At 63.2% G+C, this 18,599-nt stretch overlaps 1 protein-coding gene across 1 annotated transcript in view; it reads left to right on the forward strand.

The window, feature by feature from the left end:
• Window positions 1–120: 120 nt before the first annotated feature.
• Window positions 121–18,599, forward strand: part of PHF8 (PHD finger protein 8) — a 40,466-nt gene continuing 21,987 nt past the window's right edge. Inside the window, 8 exon segments of the mRNA XM_090126325.1 lie at window positions 121–2,482; window positions 4,094–4,179; window positions 5,994–6,135; window positions 7,090–7,250; window positions 9,461–9,602; window positions 12,361–12,547; window positions 15,645–15,807; window positions 16,790–16,877. Coding sequence (XP_089982451.1) covers window positions 2,385–2,482; window positions 4,094–4,179; window positions 5,994–6,135; window positions 7,090–7,250; window positions 9,461–9,602; window positions 12,361–12,547; window positions 15,645–15,807; window positions 16,790–16,877 — 1,067 coding nt within the window. The 5' untranslated portion in view covers window positions 121–2,384.

Raw genomic sequence — 18,599 nt, forward strand, 5'->3', positions numbered from 1 at the left:
GGAGGAGGAGGAAGGGAGACTACAGCTCCCGGCAGCCCCCGCGCGGGGCGTCACGTGATCCGGGTGAGCGGGGGGGGGGGGAGTCTATAGGTTCTATAGGGTTTAGAGGCGCTGCGGGTTCTATGGCGGATATAGGGGAGGGGGGGGCGTACAAACCGTGTAGGGATTACAGATTCCATAGGGGGCACGGGGGGGGATGGGCTGTGGGTTCTATGGGGAGTTTAGGGGCGAAGGGGGCAGAATGGGGTGTGGGCTCTATAGGGGCTTGGGGGTTGTAGGCAGTATAGGGGGATACGGGTTCTATAGGGAGTTCAGAGAGCATTGAGGACTGTAGGATCTATAGAAGATTGGGGGCATAGGGGGATATAGGCTCTATAGGGGCCTTGGGGGTCTGGGTTTCTATAGGGGGTTTAAGGAGCATAGGGAGCTTTGGGGGGTATGGGTTCTATAGGGGGCTGGGGGGTATGGGGAGCAGAGGAGGGTATGGGTTCTATGGGAGCTGGGGGGTGTGGGGAGTATAGGGCGTGATGATTCTATGGGGCTTGCGGAATGTAGGGAGCAGAAAGAGATAGAGGTTCTATATGGGAGCGGGGGGTGTTGGGAGCATAAAGGGTGGAAGTTCTATGGGGCGTTTGAACAGTATAGGTTCTATAGGGGTTAATGGGCTGTGGGGGTTTGGGGGTATAGGGCTTATGGGAGATTTGGAGCTAAGGGGATTACAGGGGAGTATGGGTTCTATAAGGCTCCCAGGGAGACTAGAGTTCATAAGGGAAGATAGGTTCAGTATGAGACTTAGAGGGGATAGGGGGCGAATAGGTTCTGTAGGGAGCTTGGGGCTGCAGGGGGCATAGGGAGACATAGGTTCCATAGGGGACACGGGGGTTCTATAGGCGCTGTGAGGGCCGGAGGGCTGTAGAGATTCCTTAAGAACCAAAAAGGACGCGGGCTCTTTAAGATCTACCGGAAGTACAAGGGCTTGTAGTTTCTATCGAGGGACCCGACTTCCGCCGCGGAGCCGACTTCCGCCCTGCTCCTCCAGTACTTCCGGCGTCCCCCCCAAGATGGCGGCGCGGCCCTCCCCAAGATGGCGTTGCGGCTCCGCCTCCCCTTTCCCGTTCCGCGTTTGAATAAAACTTTCTCGGGAGGACCCGGGGCCACCGGGAACCGCGGAGAAGGAGGAGAAGGCGGCGGTGAATCCCCGACCGGAGCCGGGAAAGCGGCGCGGAACGGTCGGAAAGCGGCTGAGGCGGCGGCTGAGGCCTACGGGCCTCGCGGGGCCTGTAGAGGTGTAGAGGCCTTCGGGGAGGCCGGGCTGTTCTGGGCCCTATAGGGAGGACGGGACCTTCTATAGGATCCCGGGCCCTATAGGGCGTTTGTGGGGGGGTGTGCTGGGAGTGTGGGATCGTAGGGGTGCCGTAGGCGCTGTGAGGGGGGGAGTTGGGGCCCTATAGGTTCTATAGGGAGCTCTGTAGGGCGACAGGGGCCCTATAGGGGTTTTGTGGGGTGACAGGTGCCCTATAGGGGCTTCGTAGGGCAACAGAAGCCCTATAGGGGCTCTGGAGGGTGACAGGGGCCCTATCGGAGTTTCCCATAGGTGGTTTGGGGTGCTGTAGTGCTCTCAGAGAGCCCTATAGATCGTTTCTAAGGCATTCTATAGACCCTACAGAGATCCCAAAAAACGTTTTGGTGGGGGGGGGGGTGGGAGGAGTTCCCAGGACCTTATAGGTTTTCTGAGGAGCACTTACGGGGCCCTATAGATTCTTTAGGGGGTGCACCAGAGCTCTGTAGGCCCTTTGGGAGCAGCTAGAGGGGCCTATAGATGCTTTAGGGGTCTTTCTATGGCCCTCTAGGCCCTTTAGGAGCCCCTATAGATCCTTTGCGGGGGTTCCCGGGGCCTTATAGAGCCTGAGGGTCCTATAGCCACTCTAGGCGGCCCTATAGATCTTTCTGGTGCCCCTATAGATCCTTTGGAGGGGTTCCTGGGGTCTTATATTGTTTTTGGAGCGGGTTCAAGGGCCCTATAGGCTCTTTAAGGGTCTGCCCTGGGCCCTATAGATTCTTTTGGAGGCCCTGTCAATGTGCAGGTTCATATAGATTCTTTAGGGATTGTCCCCTTACATTTTTTTTTGGGGGGGAGAGGGGGGGTTCTCCTTGGTCCCCTATAGGGTCTGTCAGAGTTCTCCAAGCTCAGTCACCCTATAGAACAGCAGGGATCCATCTATGGGTGTCGTATAGAGGAAAGGTTACCCTATAAATACACTGTCCCCCACTGAGGGGGTTTCTATAGGGGTAAACAATAAATAAGGGGTGGGGGGGGGGGGGAGGGGAGTCTATAGGGGCCCCCATCGATGCCCGGGGAGGATCTATAGGGGCCTATAGGGGCCATGGCCTCCGTGCCCGTCTATTGCCTGTGCCGCCTGCCCTACGACGTCACGCGCTTCATGATCGAGTGTGATGGCTGCCAGGACTGGTTCCATGGCAGGTGGGCACTGGGATGGACTGGGAGGGAACTGGGATGGACTGGGAGGTGCTGGGAGGAACTGGGAAGGGATTGGGATGGATTGGGAGGTGATGGAAGGGGGCTGGGGGGCACTGGAGGGGACTGGGATGGACTGGGAGGGAACTGGGAGGTGACTGAGGGGCACTGGGAAGGGTCTGGGACGTGCTGGGAAAGGATTGGGATGGGACAGATTGGGAGGTGATGGAAGGGGGCTGGGGGGCACTGGAGGGGACTGGGATGGACTGGGAGGTGCTGGGAGGAACTGGGAAGGGATCGGGGTGGATTGGGAGGTGATGGAAGGGGGCTGGGGGGGACTGGGAGGGAACTGGGAGGTGACTGAGGGGTACTGGGAAGGGACTGGGATGTGCTGGGAAGGGATTGGGATGGGACGGATTGGGAGGTGATGGAAGGGCACTGGGGGGCACTGGAGGGAACTGGGATGGACTGGGAGGTGCTGGGAGGAACTGGGAAGGGATTGGGATGGATTGGGAGGTGATGGAAGGGGGCTGGGGGGCACTGGGAAGGGACTGGAGTGGACTGGGAAGGGATTGGGAGGGGATGGAAGGGGACTGGAATAGACTGGGGGACACTGGGATGGACTGGGAAGGGTTTGAGATGGATTGGGGGGTGCTGGGAGGGGCCTAGGGGGGACTGGGATGTGCTGGGAGGGACTGGGATGGATTGGGAGGTGCTGGGAGGGGTCTGGGGGGCACTGGAAGGAACTGGGATGGACTGGGGGGCGCTGGGAAGGAACTGGGATGGACTGGGGGGCGCTGGGAAGGAACTGGGATGGACTGGGGGGCGCTGGGAAGGAACTGGGATGGACTGGGGGGCACTGGGAAGGAACTGGGATGGACTGGGGGGTGCTGGGAGGGGCTTAGGGGGGACTGGGATGTACTGCGAGGGGGTTGGGGGGCACTGGGATGTACTGGGGGGGACTGGGCTGGACTGGGAGACAGACTGGGAGGTGATGGAAGGTGTCTGAGGGGCACTGGAGGGGACTGGGATGGATTGGGATATACTGGGAAGGGACTGGGGGTCACTGGGAGGGAGGTTGGGTGGAGTTGGGGGCACTGGGGGGTAGTAGGAGGGAACTGGAGGCACTGGGAGCTACTGGGAGGGATTGGGAAGGGGACTGGGGGAGAACTGGGAGGGACTGGGAAAGGAGCGGGGGATACTGGGGGGGACTGGGGGCACTGGGAGGGGACTGGGGGCACTGGGAGCTACTGGGAGGGAGTGGGAAGGGGACTGGGGGCACTGGGAGGGGGCTGGGGCACTGGGAGGTACTGGGAGGGAGTGGGAAGGGGACTGGGGGAGAACTGGGGAAGAGACTGGGGGAGAACTGAGGGGCACTGGGAGGGACTGGGAAGGGAACAGGGTGTACTGGGTTATACTGGGGGGCACTGGAAGGAGGCAGAGATGGGGAAGCGAGTGATGAAAGAAGGCACTGGGGGGGACTGGGGTGAGTTGGGATGTTGTGGGGTGGGTGCTGGGATGTACTGGGGGGGGCAGCAGGGGAGTATTGGTCTGTATTGGTGTGTACTGGGATGTACTGGGATGTACTGGGATGTACTGGTGACGCTGTCCCTGCAGCTGCGTGGGGGTGGAGGAGGAGGCGGCGGCCGAGATCGACCTGTATCACTGCCCGCAGTGCGCCGTGCTCAGGGGGCCCTCCGTCAGTGAGTGGGGCTGGGGGGTGGCAGCTGTGGGGCTGGGCCCTATGGGGCTGGGGCTGGGCCCCATGGGGTCGGCAGTGTGTGGGGTTGGGCCCTATGGGGTCAGCAATGTGTGGGGCTGGGCCCTATGGGGCTGGGGCTGGGCCCTATGGGGTTGGCAGTGTGTGGGGTTGGGCCCTATGGGGTCAGCAATGTGTGGGGCTGGGCCCTATGGGGCTGGGGCTGGGCCCCATGGGGTCGGCAGTGTGTGGGGTTGGGCCCTATGGGGTCAGCAATGTGTGGGGCTGGGCCCTATGGGGCTGGGGCTGGGCCCTATGGGGTCGGCAGTGTGTGGGGTTGGGCCCTATGGGGTCGGCAGTGTGTGGGGTTGGGCCCTATGGGGTCAGCAGTGTGTGGGGTTGGGCCCTATGGGGTCAGCAGTGTGTGGGGTTGGGCCCTATAGGGCTGGGGCTGGGCCCTATGGGGTCAGCAGTGTGTGGGGCTGGGCCCTATGGGGTCAGCAATGTGTGGGGCTGGGCCCTATGGGGTTGGCAGTGTGTGGGGCTGGGCCCTATAGGGCTGGGGTTGGGATTTATGGCGTCAGCAGTGTGTGGGGCTGGGTCCTATAGGGCTGGGGTTGGGATTTATGGGGTTGGCAGTGTGTGGGGTCAGGCCCTATGGGGTCAGCAGTGTGTGGGGCTGGGCCTTATGGGGTTGGCAGTGTGTGGGGCTGGGCCCTGTGGGGCTGGGGTTGGGATTTATGGCGTCAGCAGTGTGTGGGGCTGGGCCCTATAGGGCTGGGGTTGGGCCCTATGGGGTTGGCAGCGTGTGGGGTTGGGCCCTATGGGGTCAGCAGTGTGTGGGGTTGGGCCTTATGGGGTTGGCAGTGTGTGGGGCTGGGCCCTATAGGGCTGGGGTTGGGATTTATGGGGTCAGCAATGTGTGGGGTTGGGCCCTATGGGGTCGACAGTGTGGGGCTGGGCCCTGTAGGGCTGGGGTTGGGATTTATGGGGTCAGCAGTGTGTGGGGCTGGGCCCAATGGGGTTGGCAGTGTGTGGGGCTGGGCCCTATGGGGCTGGGGTTGGGCCTTATGGCGTCAGCAATGTGTGGGGCTGGGCCCTGTAGGGCTGGGTTTGGGCCTTATGGGGTCGGCAGTGTGTGGGGCTGGGTCCTATAGGGCTGGGGTTGGGCCCTATGGGGTTGGCAGTGTGTGGGGCTGGGCCCTATAGGGCTGGGGTTGGGACTTATGGGGTCAGCAGTGTGTGGGGCTGGGCCTTATGGGGTTGGCAGTGTGTGGGGCTGGGCCTTCTAGGGCTGGGGTTGGGATTTATGGGGTCGGCTGTGTGGGGGGTCAGGCCTTATAGAGCCAAGAGCGAACTGCATAGGGCTATATAGGGGTCTATAGGATCTTATGCAGCTGGGACTGGACCATTTGGGGCTGTGGTGGGGCCATATAGGGCCATATGGGGCTGGGGGTGGCCATATGGGGTAGTAGTGGGGCCATATAGGGCCATAGAGGGCTGCGGTGGAGCCATATAGGGCCATATGGTGTTGTGGTGGGGCCATATGGAGCTGCGGGGGGCCATATAGGGTTAAGACTGAACCATATGGCGTAGTAGTGGGGCCATATAGGGCCATGTGGGGCTGCGGTGGGGCCATAAGGGGCTGCGGTGGGGCCATATGGGGCCATATGGGGCTGTGGGGGGGCCATGTGGGGCTGCGGTGGGGCCATATAGGGCCATAAGGGGCTGCGGTGGGGCCATGTAGGACTGCGGTGGGGCCATGTGGGGCTGCGGGGGGGCCATATAGGGCCTGGCCCCCCCCCGGGGTCCCTATAGGTCCCTATAGGTCCTCCTGCCCCGTAGTGAAGCGGCGCCGGGCCGCCCCCAAAGGCGCCGCGGGGGACGCGGATGTGGGGCGCCCCATAAGGACCGGCAGCGCTCAGTTCGTGCGGGAGCTGCGGGGTCGCACCTTCCCCAGGTGAGGGGCGGCGCTTATAGGGCCGCTCGTTTTTCTATAGGGTTCTCATTTCGTTGTGGGGTTCTTTTGGTTTTCTATAGGACTCTCTGTTCCCTTTTCCTGCCCAGGGTGCTCTGTGTTCTTCTATGGGGTTTTGTGTTCCCCTGTAGAGTTCTATGTTCCGTTATAGGATTGTATGTTTCTTTGTAGGGTTTTATATTTTCTATAGGGTCTGTCTTCCTGCTGTAGGGCCCTGGGTTCCCCTGTAGGGCCCTGGGTTCCCCTGTAGGGCCTGTCCCCCACCTATAGGAGCCCTCGCTCCCCTATAAGCTGCTCTGCTGCCATATAGGATTCTTTTTTTCCTTTATAGGATTCTTTTTAGTTTTTTAGGGCTCTTTGTTCCCCTATGGGCCCCATTGTGCTCCTCTATATGGCCTCACGTTTTCTATGGGGTCTGCTTCATCCCTGAGAGCTCTCCACTACCTATAGCCCTTCTGGCTATTGGCCCGAGACCCCATAGACCTCATGACCCTCCCTATAGACCCCATAACGCCCCCTATAGACCCCCCAGACCCCATAACCCCCCACAGACCCCATAACCCCCCCTTGCCCCCCCGCAGTGCAGACGAGGTGCTGCTGAAGCCCAGCGGGGCGCAGCTGATGGTGGAGGACCTGGAGGAGCCCCCATAGACCCCATAACCCCCCCCCTATACACCCGAGAGACCCTGATCTGCCCCCCTATAGACCCCACAGACCCCATAACCCCCCCACAGACCCCATAACCCCCCCTTGCCCCCCCGCAGTGCAGACGAGGTGCTGCTGAAGCCCAGCGGGGCGCAGCTGATGGTGGAGGACCTGGAGGAGCCCCCATAGACCCCATAACCCCCCCCCTATAGACCCCATAACCCCACTATGGACCCCCCAGACCCCATAACCCCCCCACAGACCCCATAACCCCCCCTTGCCCCCCCGCAGTGCAGACGAGGTGCTGCTGAAGCCCAGCGGGGCGCAGCTGACGGTCGAATACCTGGAGGAGAAGAGTTTCAGCGTCCCCATCCTGGTGGCCCGCAAAGAGGGGCTGGGGATGACGTTGCCCCCCCCCAGCTTCGGCCCCCGCGACGTCGAACACTACGTGGGTGAGTGGGGGCGGGGGGGGGATTAAAGGGGGGGGGTCCTGACCCCAAATCTGACCCCAGTCTGCCCCTATATGACCCCAAAATGAGGCCATGAGACGCTTTGGGGGGTTTGGGGCTCAAAGGACCCCCCCCCAAGTTCTCAATATTGGGATTTTGGGGCTCAGACGACCCCCCCAGTGCACGTATTGGGTTTTGGGGTGTCCCCCCCCCCAGAAGAATGGACATTGTGGGGCTTTTGGGGGTTTCCTGACCCCAAATCTGACCCCAATCTACCCCTAAATGACCCCAAAATGAGGCCATGGGACACTTTGGGTGGTTTGGGGCTCAAAGGACCCCCAAGTTCTCAATATTGGGTTTTGGGGTGTCCCCCCCCCAGAAGAACAGACATTGAGTCACTTGTGGGGCTTTTTGGGTTTCCTGACCCCCCCAATCTGCCCCTAAATGACCCCATAACGACACCATAAGATGCTTGAGGGGGTTTGGGGCTCAAAGGACCCCCCCCCCAAGTTCTCAATATTGGGTTTTGGGGCTCAAAGGACCCCCCCAAGTTCAAAATATTGGGGTTTGGGGGCTCAAAGGACCCCCCCAAGTTCAAAATATTGGGGTTTGGGGCTCAAAGGACCCCCCCAAGTTCAAAATATTGGGGTTTGGGGGCTCAAAGGACCCCCCCAGTGCACAATATTGGGGTTTGGGGTGTCCCCCCCCAGAAGAACAGACATTGAGTCACTTGTGGGGTTTTTGGGGGTTTCCTGACCCCAAATCTGACCCCACTCTGCCCCTAAATGACCCCAAAATGAGACCATGAGACACTTTGGGGGGTTTGGGGCTCAAAGGACCCCCAAGTTCTCAATATTGGGGTTTGGGGGCTCAAAGGACCCCCCCCTATTTCACAATATTGGGGTTTTGGGGGTCCCCCCCCCAGGAGAACGGACATTGAGTCACTTGTGGGGCTTTTTGGGTTTCCTGAACCCCCAGTCTGCCCCTAAATGACCCCAAAATGAGGCCATGAGACACTTCAGGGGGTTTTGGGGCTCAGAGGACCCCCCCCAAGTTCACAATATTGGGTTTTGGGGGTCCCCCCCCCAGGAGAACGGACATTGAGTCACTTGTGGGGCTTTTGGGGGTTTCCTGACCCCAAATTTCACCCTAAATCCCACCCCGATCTCCCCCAGATTGCCCCAAAATTACCTCAAAACTTCCCCGACCCACATTTGGGGTTCTGTGTGTCCCCCAGCCCCAAAGGCCCACATTTGGGGTTCTGTTGTTCCCCAGACCCACATTTGGGGTTCTATGTGTCCCCCAACCCCCCCCCCGACCCACATTTGGGGTTCTATGTGTCCCCCAGCCCCAAAGTCCCCTGCCCCACATTTGGGGTTCTGCGTGTCCCCCAGCCCTGAAGACCCACATTTGGGGTTCTGTGTGTCCCCAGCCCCCAAAGCCCCACATTTGGGGTTCTGTGAGTCCCCCAGCCCCACATTTGGGGTTCTTTGTGTCCCCCTGCCCCACATTTGGGGTTCTTTGTGTCCCCCTGCCCCACATTTGGGGTTCTGTTGTCCCCCAGCCCCACATTTTGGGTTCTGTGTGTCCCCAGCCCCAAAGCCCCCAGCCCCACATTTGGGGTTCTGTGTGTCCCCCAGCCCCCAAAGACCCACATTTGGGGTTCTGTTGTCCCCCAGCCCCACGTTTGGGGTTCTGTGTGTCCCCCAACCCCCCCCTGCCCCACATTTGGGGTTCTGTGTGTCCCCCTGCCCCACATTTGGGGTTCTGTGTGTCCCCCAGCCCCCAAAGACCCACATTTGGGGTTCTGTTGTCCCCCTGCCCCACATTTGGGGTTCTGTGTGTCCCCCAACCCCCCCCTGCCCCACATTTGGGGTTCTGTGTGTCCCCCTGCCCCACATTTGGGGTTCTGTTGTCCCCCAGCCCCACACTTGGGGTTCTGTGTGTCCCCAGCCCCAAAGCCCCCTGCCCCACATTTGGGGTTCTGTTGTCCCCCAGCCCCACATTTTGGGTTCTGTGTGTCCCCAGCCCCAAAGCCCCCAGCCCCACATTTGGGGTTCTGTGTGTCCCCAGCCCCAAAGCCCCCTGCCCCACACCGCAGCTCCTCACGCCTCAATCGATGGGATTCCCCCCCTCCTCCCCCCGCACCATGTGGGGTTTTGGGGTCTCCCCGCCCCCCCCCGACCCCCCGGCCGTGTTTTGGGGTCCCGCAGGAGCGGAGAAGGAGGTGGAGGTGCAGGACGTGGGGCGCCAGGCCGCCCTCACCATGAAACTGGGGGATTTCATCGCCTACTTCTGCGGCGCGCGGCGCGACCGCGTCCTCAACCTCACCGCGCTCGAGTTCTCCGACACCAGGTGGGGCTTTGGGGGGGGGGGGGCGTTTGGGGTGAGGGGGGGATTTGGGGTGATGGGGGACTGGGGGGTGAGGGGGGGATTTGGGGTGATGGGAAGCTGGGAGGAGATGGGAGTCTGGGGGGTGAGGGGGGGATTTGGGGTGATGGGGGCAGAGGGGTGGGAGGGGGGGATTTGGGGTGATGGGAAGCTGGGAGGAGTGGGTGGGATTTGGGGTGAGGGGGGGATTTGGGGTGATGGGAAGCTGGGAGGAGTGGGGGGGATTTGGGGTGAGGGGGGGATTTGGGGTGATGGGAAGCTGGGAGGAGTGGGGGGGATTTGGGGTGGGGGGGGTCTGGGGGATGAGGGGTGGTTTTGGGGTGATGGGGGGCTGGGGGGAGTGGGGGGATTTGGGGTGGGGGGCATTTGGGGTGGGGGGGCTGGGGGGTGAGGGGGGGATTTGGGGTGATGGGGGACTGGGGGGTGAGGGGGGGCTGGGAGGAGTGGGGGGATTTGGGGTGGGGGGGACTGGGGGGAGTGGGGGGATTTGGGGTGGGGGGGCTGGGGGGTGAGGGGTGGTTTTGGGGTGATGGAGGGCTGGAAGGAGTGGGGGGCACTTGGGGTGAGGGGGGGATTTGGGGTGAGGGGGGACTGGGGGGTGAGGGGGGGATTTGGGGTGATGGGAAGCTGGGAGGAGTGGGGGGGATTTGGGGTGGGGGGGTCTGGGGGATGAGGGGGGGATTTGGGGTGGGGGGGGACTGGGGGGTGAGGGGTGGTTTTGGGGTGATGGGGGGCTGGGGGTGATGGGGGGTGGGGGGAGTGGGGGGATTTGGGGTGGGGGGCATTTGGGGTGGGGGGGCTGGGGGGTGAGGGGGGGATTTGGGGTGATGGAGGACTGGGGGGTGAGGGGGGGCTGGGAGGAGTGGGGGGATTTGGGGTGGGGGGGGTTGGAAGAAGTGGGGGGATTTGGGGTGAGGGGGGATTTGGGGTGAGGGGGGGCTGGAAGGAGAGGGGGTCTGTGGGGTGAGGGGGGGATTTGGGGTGAGGGGTGGCTGGGGGGTGCGGGGGGGATTTGGGGTGAGGGGGGGACTGGGGGGTGTGGGGTGGTTTTGGGGTGAGGGGGGGCTGGGGGGAGTGGGGAGGATTTGGGGTGAGGGGGGGGTTGGGGGGAGTAGGGGGCGTTTGGGGTGAGGGGGGGATTTGGGGTGAGGGGGGGACTGGGGGGTGAGGGGTAGTTTTGGGGTGATGGGGGGCTGGGAGGAGTGGGGGGGATTTGGGGTGAGGGGGGGTCTGGGGGGTGAGGGGTTATTTGGGGTGATGGGAAGCTGGGAGGAGTAGAGGGGATTTGGGGTGGGGTGATGGGGGGCTGGGAGGAGTGGGGGGATTTGGGGTGAGGGGGGGGCTGGGGGGTGAGGGGGGGATTTGGGATGATGGGGGGAGTTGGAAGGAATGGGGTGGATTTGGGGTGGGGGGGGGCTGGGAAGAGTGGGGGGGATTTGGGGTGGGGGGGGCTGGGGGGAATGGGGGGCATTTGGGGTGAGGGGGGGATTTGGGGTGAGGGGGAGGCTGGGAGGAGTGGGGGGCTGGGGGGAGTGGGGGGGATTTGGGGTGATGGGGGGCTGGGGGGAGTGGGGACGTTTGGCATTTGGATCCTAATAGGATCTCTTTGGGATCCTCCTGGCCCTGCTGACCCCATACCCCATCTTTGGGCTCCTCCTGGCCATGGTGGCCCCAATAGGATCTTTTTGGGCTCCTGCTGACCCCTTTGCCCCCCCTTTGCCCCCCTTTCCCCCCAGGCTGTCCAACGTGGTTCTTTGGGATCCTCCTGGCCGTGCTGACCCCATATCCCATCCTTTGGGGTTCTCTTGGCCATGGTGGCCCTAATAGGATCTCTTTGGGCTCCTCCTGGCCCTGCTGACCCCATCTCCCATCTTTTGGGATTCTCCTGGCCCTGCTGACCCCATCTCCCATCTTTTGGGGTTCCCTGGCCCTGCTGACCCCATACCCCATCTTTTGGGCTCCTCCTGGCCATGGTGGCCCCAATAGGATCTTTTTGGGCTCCCACTGACCCCTTTGCCCCCCCTTTGCCCCCAGGCTGTCCAACGTGGTTCTTTGGGGTTACCATGGCCAGGAGGATCCCAATGGGGCATCTTTGGGCTCCTCCTGGCCCTGCTGACCCCATATCCCATCCTTTGGGATTCTCCTGATCATGCTGACCCCATACCCCATCCTTTGCGATTCTCTTGGCCATGGTGGCCCCAATAGGATCTTTTTGGGCTCCTGCTGACCCCTTTGCCCCCCTTTGCCCCCAGGCTGTCCAACGTGGTTCTTTGGGCTCCTCCTGGCCCTGCTGACCCCATATCCCATCCTTTGGGGTTCTCTTGGCCATGGTGGCCCTAATAGGATCTTTTTGGGCTCCTCCTGGCCCTGCTGACCCCATACCCCATCTTTTGGGCTCCTCCTGGCCCTGCTGACCCCATACCCCATCTTTTGGGCTCCTCCTGGCCCTGCTGACCCCATACCCCATCTTTTGGGCTCCTCCTGGCCCTGCTGACCCCATATCCCATCCTTTGGGGTTCTCTTGGCCATGGTGGCCCCAATAGGATCTTTTTGGACTCCTCCTGGCCATGGTGGCCCTAATAGGATCTTTTTGTGCTCCTCCTGGCCCTGCTGACCCCATACCCCATCCTTTGCGATTCTCTTTGCCATGGTGGCCCCAATAGGATCTTTTTGGGCTCCTGCTGACCCCTTTGCCCCCCCCTTTGCCCCCCTTTGCCCCCAGGCTGTCCAACGTGGTGGAGACGCCGCGCATCGTGCGCAAGCTGTCGTGGGTGGAGAACCTTTGGCCGGGGGAATCGGCGCGCGAGCGGCCGAGCCTGCAGAAGTTCTGCCTGCTGGGGGCCAGGGACAGCTTCACCGACTTCCACATCGACAGGGGGGGGGCCTCGGCCTGGTGCCACGTCCTCAGGGTACGGGGGGGGCGGTTGTGGGGCTGTGTGGGGTGGTTATGGGGCTGTGTGGGGTGGTTATGGGGCTGCGCAGGGCGGTTATGGGGCGGTTTGGGGGTCTATGGGGTGGTTTGGGAGCTGTATGGGTGGTTTGGGGGGTCTATGGGGCGGTTATGGGGCTGTGTGGGGTGGTTATGGGGCGGTTTCGGGGTCTATGGGGCGGTTAGAGGGCAGTTTGGGGGCTGTATGGGGCGGTTATGGGGCTGTGCGGGGCGGTTATGGGGCAGTTTGGGGGCTGTGTGGGGTGGTTATGGGGCTGTGTGGGGTGGTTATGGGGTAGTTTGGGGGTCTATGGGGCGGTTATGGGGCGGTTTGGGGGTTGCTTGGGGTGGTTATGGGGCTGCTTGAGGTGGTTATGGGGCGGTTTGGGGGGTCTATGGGGCGGTTATGGGGCTGTGTGGGGTGGTTATGGGGCTGTGCGGGGTGGTTATGGGGCAGTTATGGGGCTGTGGGGGGTGGTTATGTGGCAGTTTGGGGGCTCTATGGGGCAGTTAGAGGGCGGTTTGGGGGCTGTATGGGGTGGTTATGGGGCTGTGCGGGGCGGTTATGGGGCGGTTTGGGGGCTCTATGGGGCGGTTATGGGGCTGCGCGGGGTGGTTATGGGGCAGTTATGGGGCTGTATGGGGTGGTTTTGGAGTGGTTATGGGGGTTTGAGGTGGTTATGGGGCTGTGTGGGGCGGTTATGGGGTAGTTTGGGGGTCTATGGGGCGGTTATGGGGCTGTGTGGGGTGGTTATGGGGCGGTTATGGGGCTGTATGGGGTGGTTATGGGGCTGCGTGGGGCAGTTATGGGGTGGTTTTGGAGGAGTTATGGGGCTGTGTGGGGCGGTTATGGGGCTGTGTGGGGTGGTTATGGGGCAGTTATGGGGCTGTATGGGGTGGTTATGGGGCTGCGCGGGGCGGTTATGGGGCGGTTTGGGGGTCTATGGGGTAGTTTGGGAGCTGTATGGGTTGGTTTGGGGGGTCTATGGGGCGGTTGTGGGGCTGTGTGGGGTGGTTATGGGGCGGTTATGGGGCTGTATGGGGCGGTTATGGGGCTGCGTGGGGTGGTTATGGGGTGGTTTTGGAGGAGTTATGGGGCTGTGTGGGGCGGTTATGGGGCTGTGTGGGGTGGTTATGGGGCAGTTATGGGGCTGTATGGGGTGGTTATGGGGCTGCATGGGGCAGTTATGGGGCGGTTTGGGGGCTGTATGGGGTGGTTTTGGAGGGGTTATGGGGCGGTTATGGGGCTGCGTGGGGTGGTTATGGGGTGGTTTGGGGGTCTATGGGGTGGTTTTGGAGGGGTTATGGGATTATTGGGGTGGTTATGGGGCGGTTATGGGCCCTCTATGGGGTCAGTATGGGGCAGCTGTGGGGCAGTGATGGGGTCTCTATGGGGCAGTTATGGGGTCTCTGTGGGATCTGTATGGGGCAGCTATGGGGCGGTTCTGGGCTCTCTATGGGGGCTCTATGGGGCAGTTATGGGGTCTTTGTGGGGTGGTTATGGGGCCGCTATGGGGTCTGTATGGGGCAGCTGTGGGGCAGCTATGGGCTCTCTATGGGGGCTCTATGGGGCAATGATGGGGTCTCTGTGGGGTCTGTATGGGGCCGCTATGGGGCAGCTATGAGCTCTCTATGGGGCAGCTATGGGTTGGTTGTGGGGTCTCTATGGGGCAGCTGTGGGGCAGCTATGGGCTCTGTATGGGGCCGCTATGGGGCGGCTGTGGGGCAGCTATGGGGCAGCTGTGGGGCGGCTATGGGCTCTCTATGGGGCAGCTGTGGGGTCTGTATGGGGCAGCTGTGGGGCGGTTATGGGCTCGCTATGGGGGCTCTATGGGGCAGTGATGGGGTCTCTGTGGGGTCTGTATGGGGCAGATATGGGGCAGCTGTGAGGCGGCTATGGGCTCTCTATAGGGCAGCTATGGGGTCTCTATGGGGCAGCTATGGGGTCTGTATGGGGCAGCTGTGGGGTGGCTATGGGCTCGCTATGGGGCCGCTATGGGGTCTGTATGGGGCAGCTATGGGGCAGCTGTGGGGCGGTTCTGGGCTCTGTATGGGGCCGCTATGGGGTCTGTATGGGGCAGCTATGGGGCAGCTGTGGGGCAGTTCTGGGCTCTGTATGGGGCCGCTATGGGGTCTGTATGGGGCAGCTATGGGGCAGCTGTGGGGCGGTTCTGGGCTCTGTATGGGGCTGCTATGGGGTCTGTATGGGGCAGCTATGGGGCAGCTGTGGGGCGGTTCTGGGCTCTGTATGGGGCCGCTATGGGGTCTGTATGGGGCAGCTATGGGGCGGCTATGGGCACTCTATGGGGTCTGTATGGGGCAGCTGTGGGGCGGCTATGGGGTCTGTATGGGGCAGCTGTGGGGCAGCTATGGGCTCACTATGGGGTCTGTATGGGGCGGCTGTGGGGTGGCTATTGGCTCGCTATAGGGTCTGTGTGGGGTGGCTATGGGGTCTGTATGGGGCTGCTATGGGGTCTGTATGGGGCAGCTATGGGGCAGCTATGGGGCGGCTATGGGCTCTCTATGGGGTCTGTATGGGGCAGCTGTGGGGCGGTTCTGGGCTCTGTATGGGGCTGCTATGGGGCAGCTGTGGGGTATGTATGGGGCAGCTATGGGGCAGCTGTGGGGCGGTTCTGGGCTCTCTATGGGGCAGCTGTGGGGTGGCTATGGGCTCTCTATGGGGTCTGTATGGGGCAGCTATGGGGCGGTTCTGGGCTCTCTATGGGGTCTGTATGGGGCAGCTATGGGGCAGCTGTGGGGCGGCAATGGGCTCTCTATGGGGCCGCTATGGGGTATCTATGGGGCAGCTATGGGGCGGCTATGGGCTCTCTATGGGGTCTGTATGGGGCAGCTATGGGGCGGCTATGGGCTCTGTATGGGGCTGCTATGGGGCAGCTGTTGGGCGGCTATGGGGGCTCTATGGGGCAGCTATGGGCTCGCTCTGGGGCCCGCCCCCCGGCTGCCGCCCCCCGGCTGCCGCCCCACGGCTGCCGCCCCACGGCTGCCGCCCCACGGCTGCCCGCCCCCCGGCTGCCGCCCCCCGGCTGCCGCCCCACGGCTGCCCCATTGCGGCGCAGGGCGAGAAGATCTTCTACCTGGCCCGGCCCACGGCCGCCAACCTGGGGCTGTTCGAGGCGTGGGGCCGCTCGCGCAACCAGGGCCAGCTGTTCTTCGGGGACCAGGTGGATCGATGCTACCGCTGCCCCCTGCGCCAGGGACAGACCCTCTTCATCCCCACCGGTATGGGGGGTGAAATGGGGGGCATGGGGGGGGTCCTGGGGGGTGAAATGGGGGGATTCTGGGGGGGGTCCTGGGGGGTGAAATGGGGGGATTCTGGGGGGCCTGGGGGGTGAAATGGGGGGCCTGGGGGGGATTCTGGGGGGTGAAATGGGGGGCCTGGGGGGGTTCTGGGGGTCCTGGGGGGGTTCTGGGGGGCCTGGGGGATGAAATGGGGGACCTGGGGGGGCTGGGAGGCTTTTGGGGGCAGGCAGGAGGGTGAAATGGGGTGCCTGGAGGGTGAAATGGGGGGCCTGGGGGGATTCTGGGGGTCCTGGAGGGTGAAATGGGGGCCTGGGGGGGGTCCTGGGGGTTCTGCAGGGTGAAATGGGGGCCTGGGGGGGTTCTGGGGGGCCTGGGGGATGAAATGAGGGGCCTGGGGGGGGTTCTGGGGGGATTCTGGGGGTCCTGGGGGGGGTTCTGGGGGTCCTGGAGGGTGAAATGGGGGTCCTGGGGGGGATTCTGGGGGGCCTGGGGGGTGAAATGGGGGGCCTGGGGGGGTTCTGGGGGGATTCTGGGGGTCCTGGAGGGTGAAATGGGGGCCTGGGGGGGTCCTGGGGGCATTCTGGGGGTCCTGGAGGGTGAAGTGGGGGGCCTGGGGGGGGTTCTGGGGGTCCTGGGGGGTGAAATGGGGGTCCTGGGGGGGGTTCTGGGGGGCCTGGGGGGTGAAATGGGGATCCTGGGGGGGGATTCTGGGGGTCCTGGAGGGGTTATTTGGGGTCTCAGCCCCATTTTGGGGGTCCTGGGGGGATTCTGGGGGTCCTGGAGGGTGAAATGGGGGGCCTGGGGGGAGAAATGGGAGTCCTGGGGGGGGTTCTGGGGGTCCTAACCCCATTTTGGTGGTCCTGGAGATGTTTGTGGGGGTCCCAACCCAACGCTGAGGCTCCCGGCCCCATATTTGGGGGTCCAGGTTTGCTCAGCCCCACATTTTGTGCCCCCCCCCCAGGTTGGATCCACGCCGTGCTGACCCCCGTCGACTGCCTGGCCTTTGGGGGCAACTTCCTGCACAGCCTCAACATCGGCATGCAGCTCAAGTGGGTGGGGGGCTGGGGGGGGGGCTTGGGGGGGGCTATGGGGTGGTTTGGGGGGGATGTGGGGCGGATGTGGGGAGTTTGGGGCTGGTTTGGGGGGGGTATGGGGGGGCTATGGGGTGGTTTGGGGGGGTTTGGGGGGGCTATGGGGTGGTTGGGGGGGATGTGGGGCGGATGTGGGGAGTTTGGGGGGGGTTTGGGGGGGTATGGGGGCGCTATGGTGTGGTTTGGGGGGGTTTGGGGGGGCTATGGTGTGGTTTGGGGGGGTATGGGGGGGCTATGGGGTGGTTTGGGGGGGTTTGGGGGGGTCCATGTGGCTGGGGGTTGGGTTGGGGGGGGTTGTGGGGCGGATTTGGGAAGTTTGGGGGGGGGGTTGGAGGGGTTTGGGGGGGTCCATGTGGCTGGGGGGTGGATTTGGGGAGTTTGGGGCTGGTTTGGGGGGGGGGTTGGGGGGCTATGGGGTGGTTTGGGGGAGATGTGGGGTGGTTTTGGGGGGGTGGGGGGCTTCATGTGGCTGGGGGTTGGATTTGGGGGGGGGTTATGGGGCGGATTTGGGGCTGGTTTGGGGGGGGGCTATGGGGTGGTTTGGGGGGGTTTCGGGGGGTCCATGTGGCTGGGGGTTGGGTTGGGGGGGGTTGTGGGGTGGATTTGGGGAGTTTGGGGGGGGGCTTGGGGGGGCCTTGGGGGGGCTATGGGGTGGATTTGGGGCTGGTTTGGGGGGGGGTTAGGGGGGGCTATGGGGTGGATTTGGGGGGGTTTGGGGGGGTCCATGTGGCTGGGGGTTGGGTTTGGGGGGGGTTGTGGGGTGGATTTGGGGAGTTTGGGGCTGGTTTGGGGGGGGGGGTTGGGGGCGCTATGGGGTGGTTTGGGGCGGTGGGGGGGTCCATGTGGCTGGGGGGTGGATTTGGGGGGGGTTGTGGGGTGGATTTGGGGCTGGTTTGGGGGGGGGTTGGGGGGGGCTATGGGGTGGTTTTGGGGGGGTGGGGGGCTTCATGTGGCTGGGGGTTGGATTTGGGGGGGGGTTATGGGGTGGATTTGGGAGTTTGGGGCTGGTTTGGGGGGCGCTATGGGGCGGATTTGGGGCTGGTTTGGGGGGGGCTTGGGGGGCTATGGGGTGGTTTGGGGGGGATGTGGGGTGGTTTTGGGGGTCCATGTGGCTGGGGGGTGGATTTGGGGGGGGTTGTGGGGTGGATTTGGGGCTGGTTTGGGGGGGATGTGGGGGGATTTGGGGGTGGATTTTTGGGGGGTGGGGGAGTCTATGGGGCTGGGGTTGGGTTTGGGGGGTTATGGGATCACGCTGTGGGGCGCTGGGTGTCGCTGTGGGGCGCTGTGGGTCGCGCTATGGGGCACTGTGGGTCACTATGGGGTACTCTGGGTCACGCTATGGGGCGCTGTGGGTTGCACTGTGGGGAGCTATGGGTCGCTATGGGGCACTGTGGGTCGCGCTATGGGGCACTGTGGGTTGCTATGGGTTGCGCTGTGGGGCGCTGTGGGTCACTATGGGGCGCTGTGGGGCCCTGTGGGTCGCACTATGGGGCGCTCTGGGGCGCTGTGGGTCACTTTGGGGCGCTCTGGGGCGCTGTGGGTCACTTTGGGGCGCTCTGGGGCGCTGTGGGTCACTATGGGGCGCTCTGGGGCGCTGTGGGTCACTATGGGTCGCGCTCTGGGGCGCTGTGAGTCGCTATGGGGCGCTGTGGGGCGCGCTATGGGTCGCTGTGGGTCGCT

This window comes from Phasianus colchicus, chromosome 29 (genome assembly GCF_987193195.1).
Source record: "Phasianus colchicus chromosome 29, bPhaCol1.hap1.1, whole genome shotgun sequence".
Taxonomy (NCBI): domain Eukaryota; kingdom Metazoa; phylum Chordata; class Aves; order Galliformes; family Phasianidae; genus Phasianus; species Phasianus colchicus.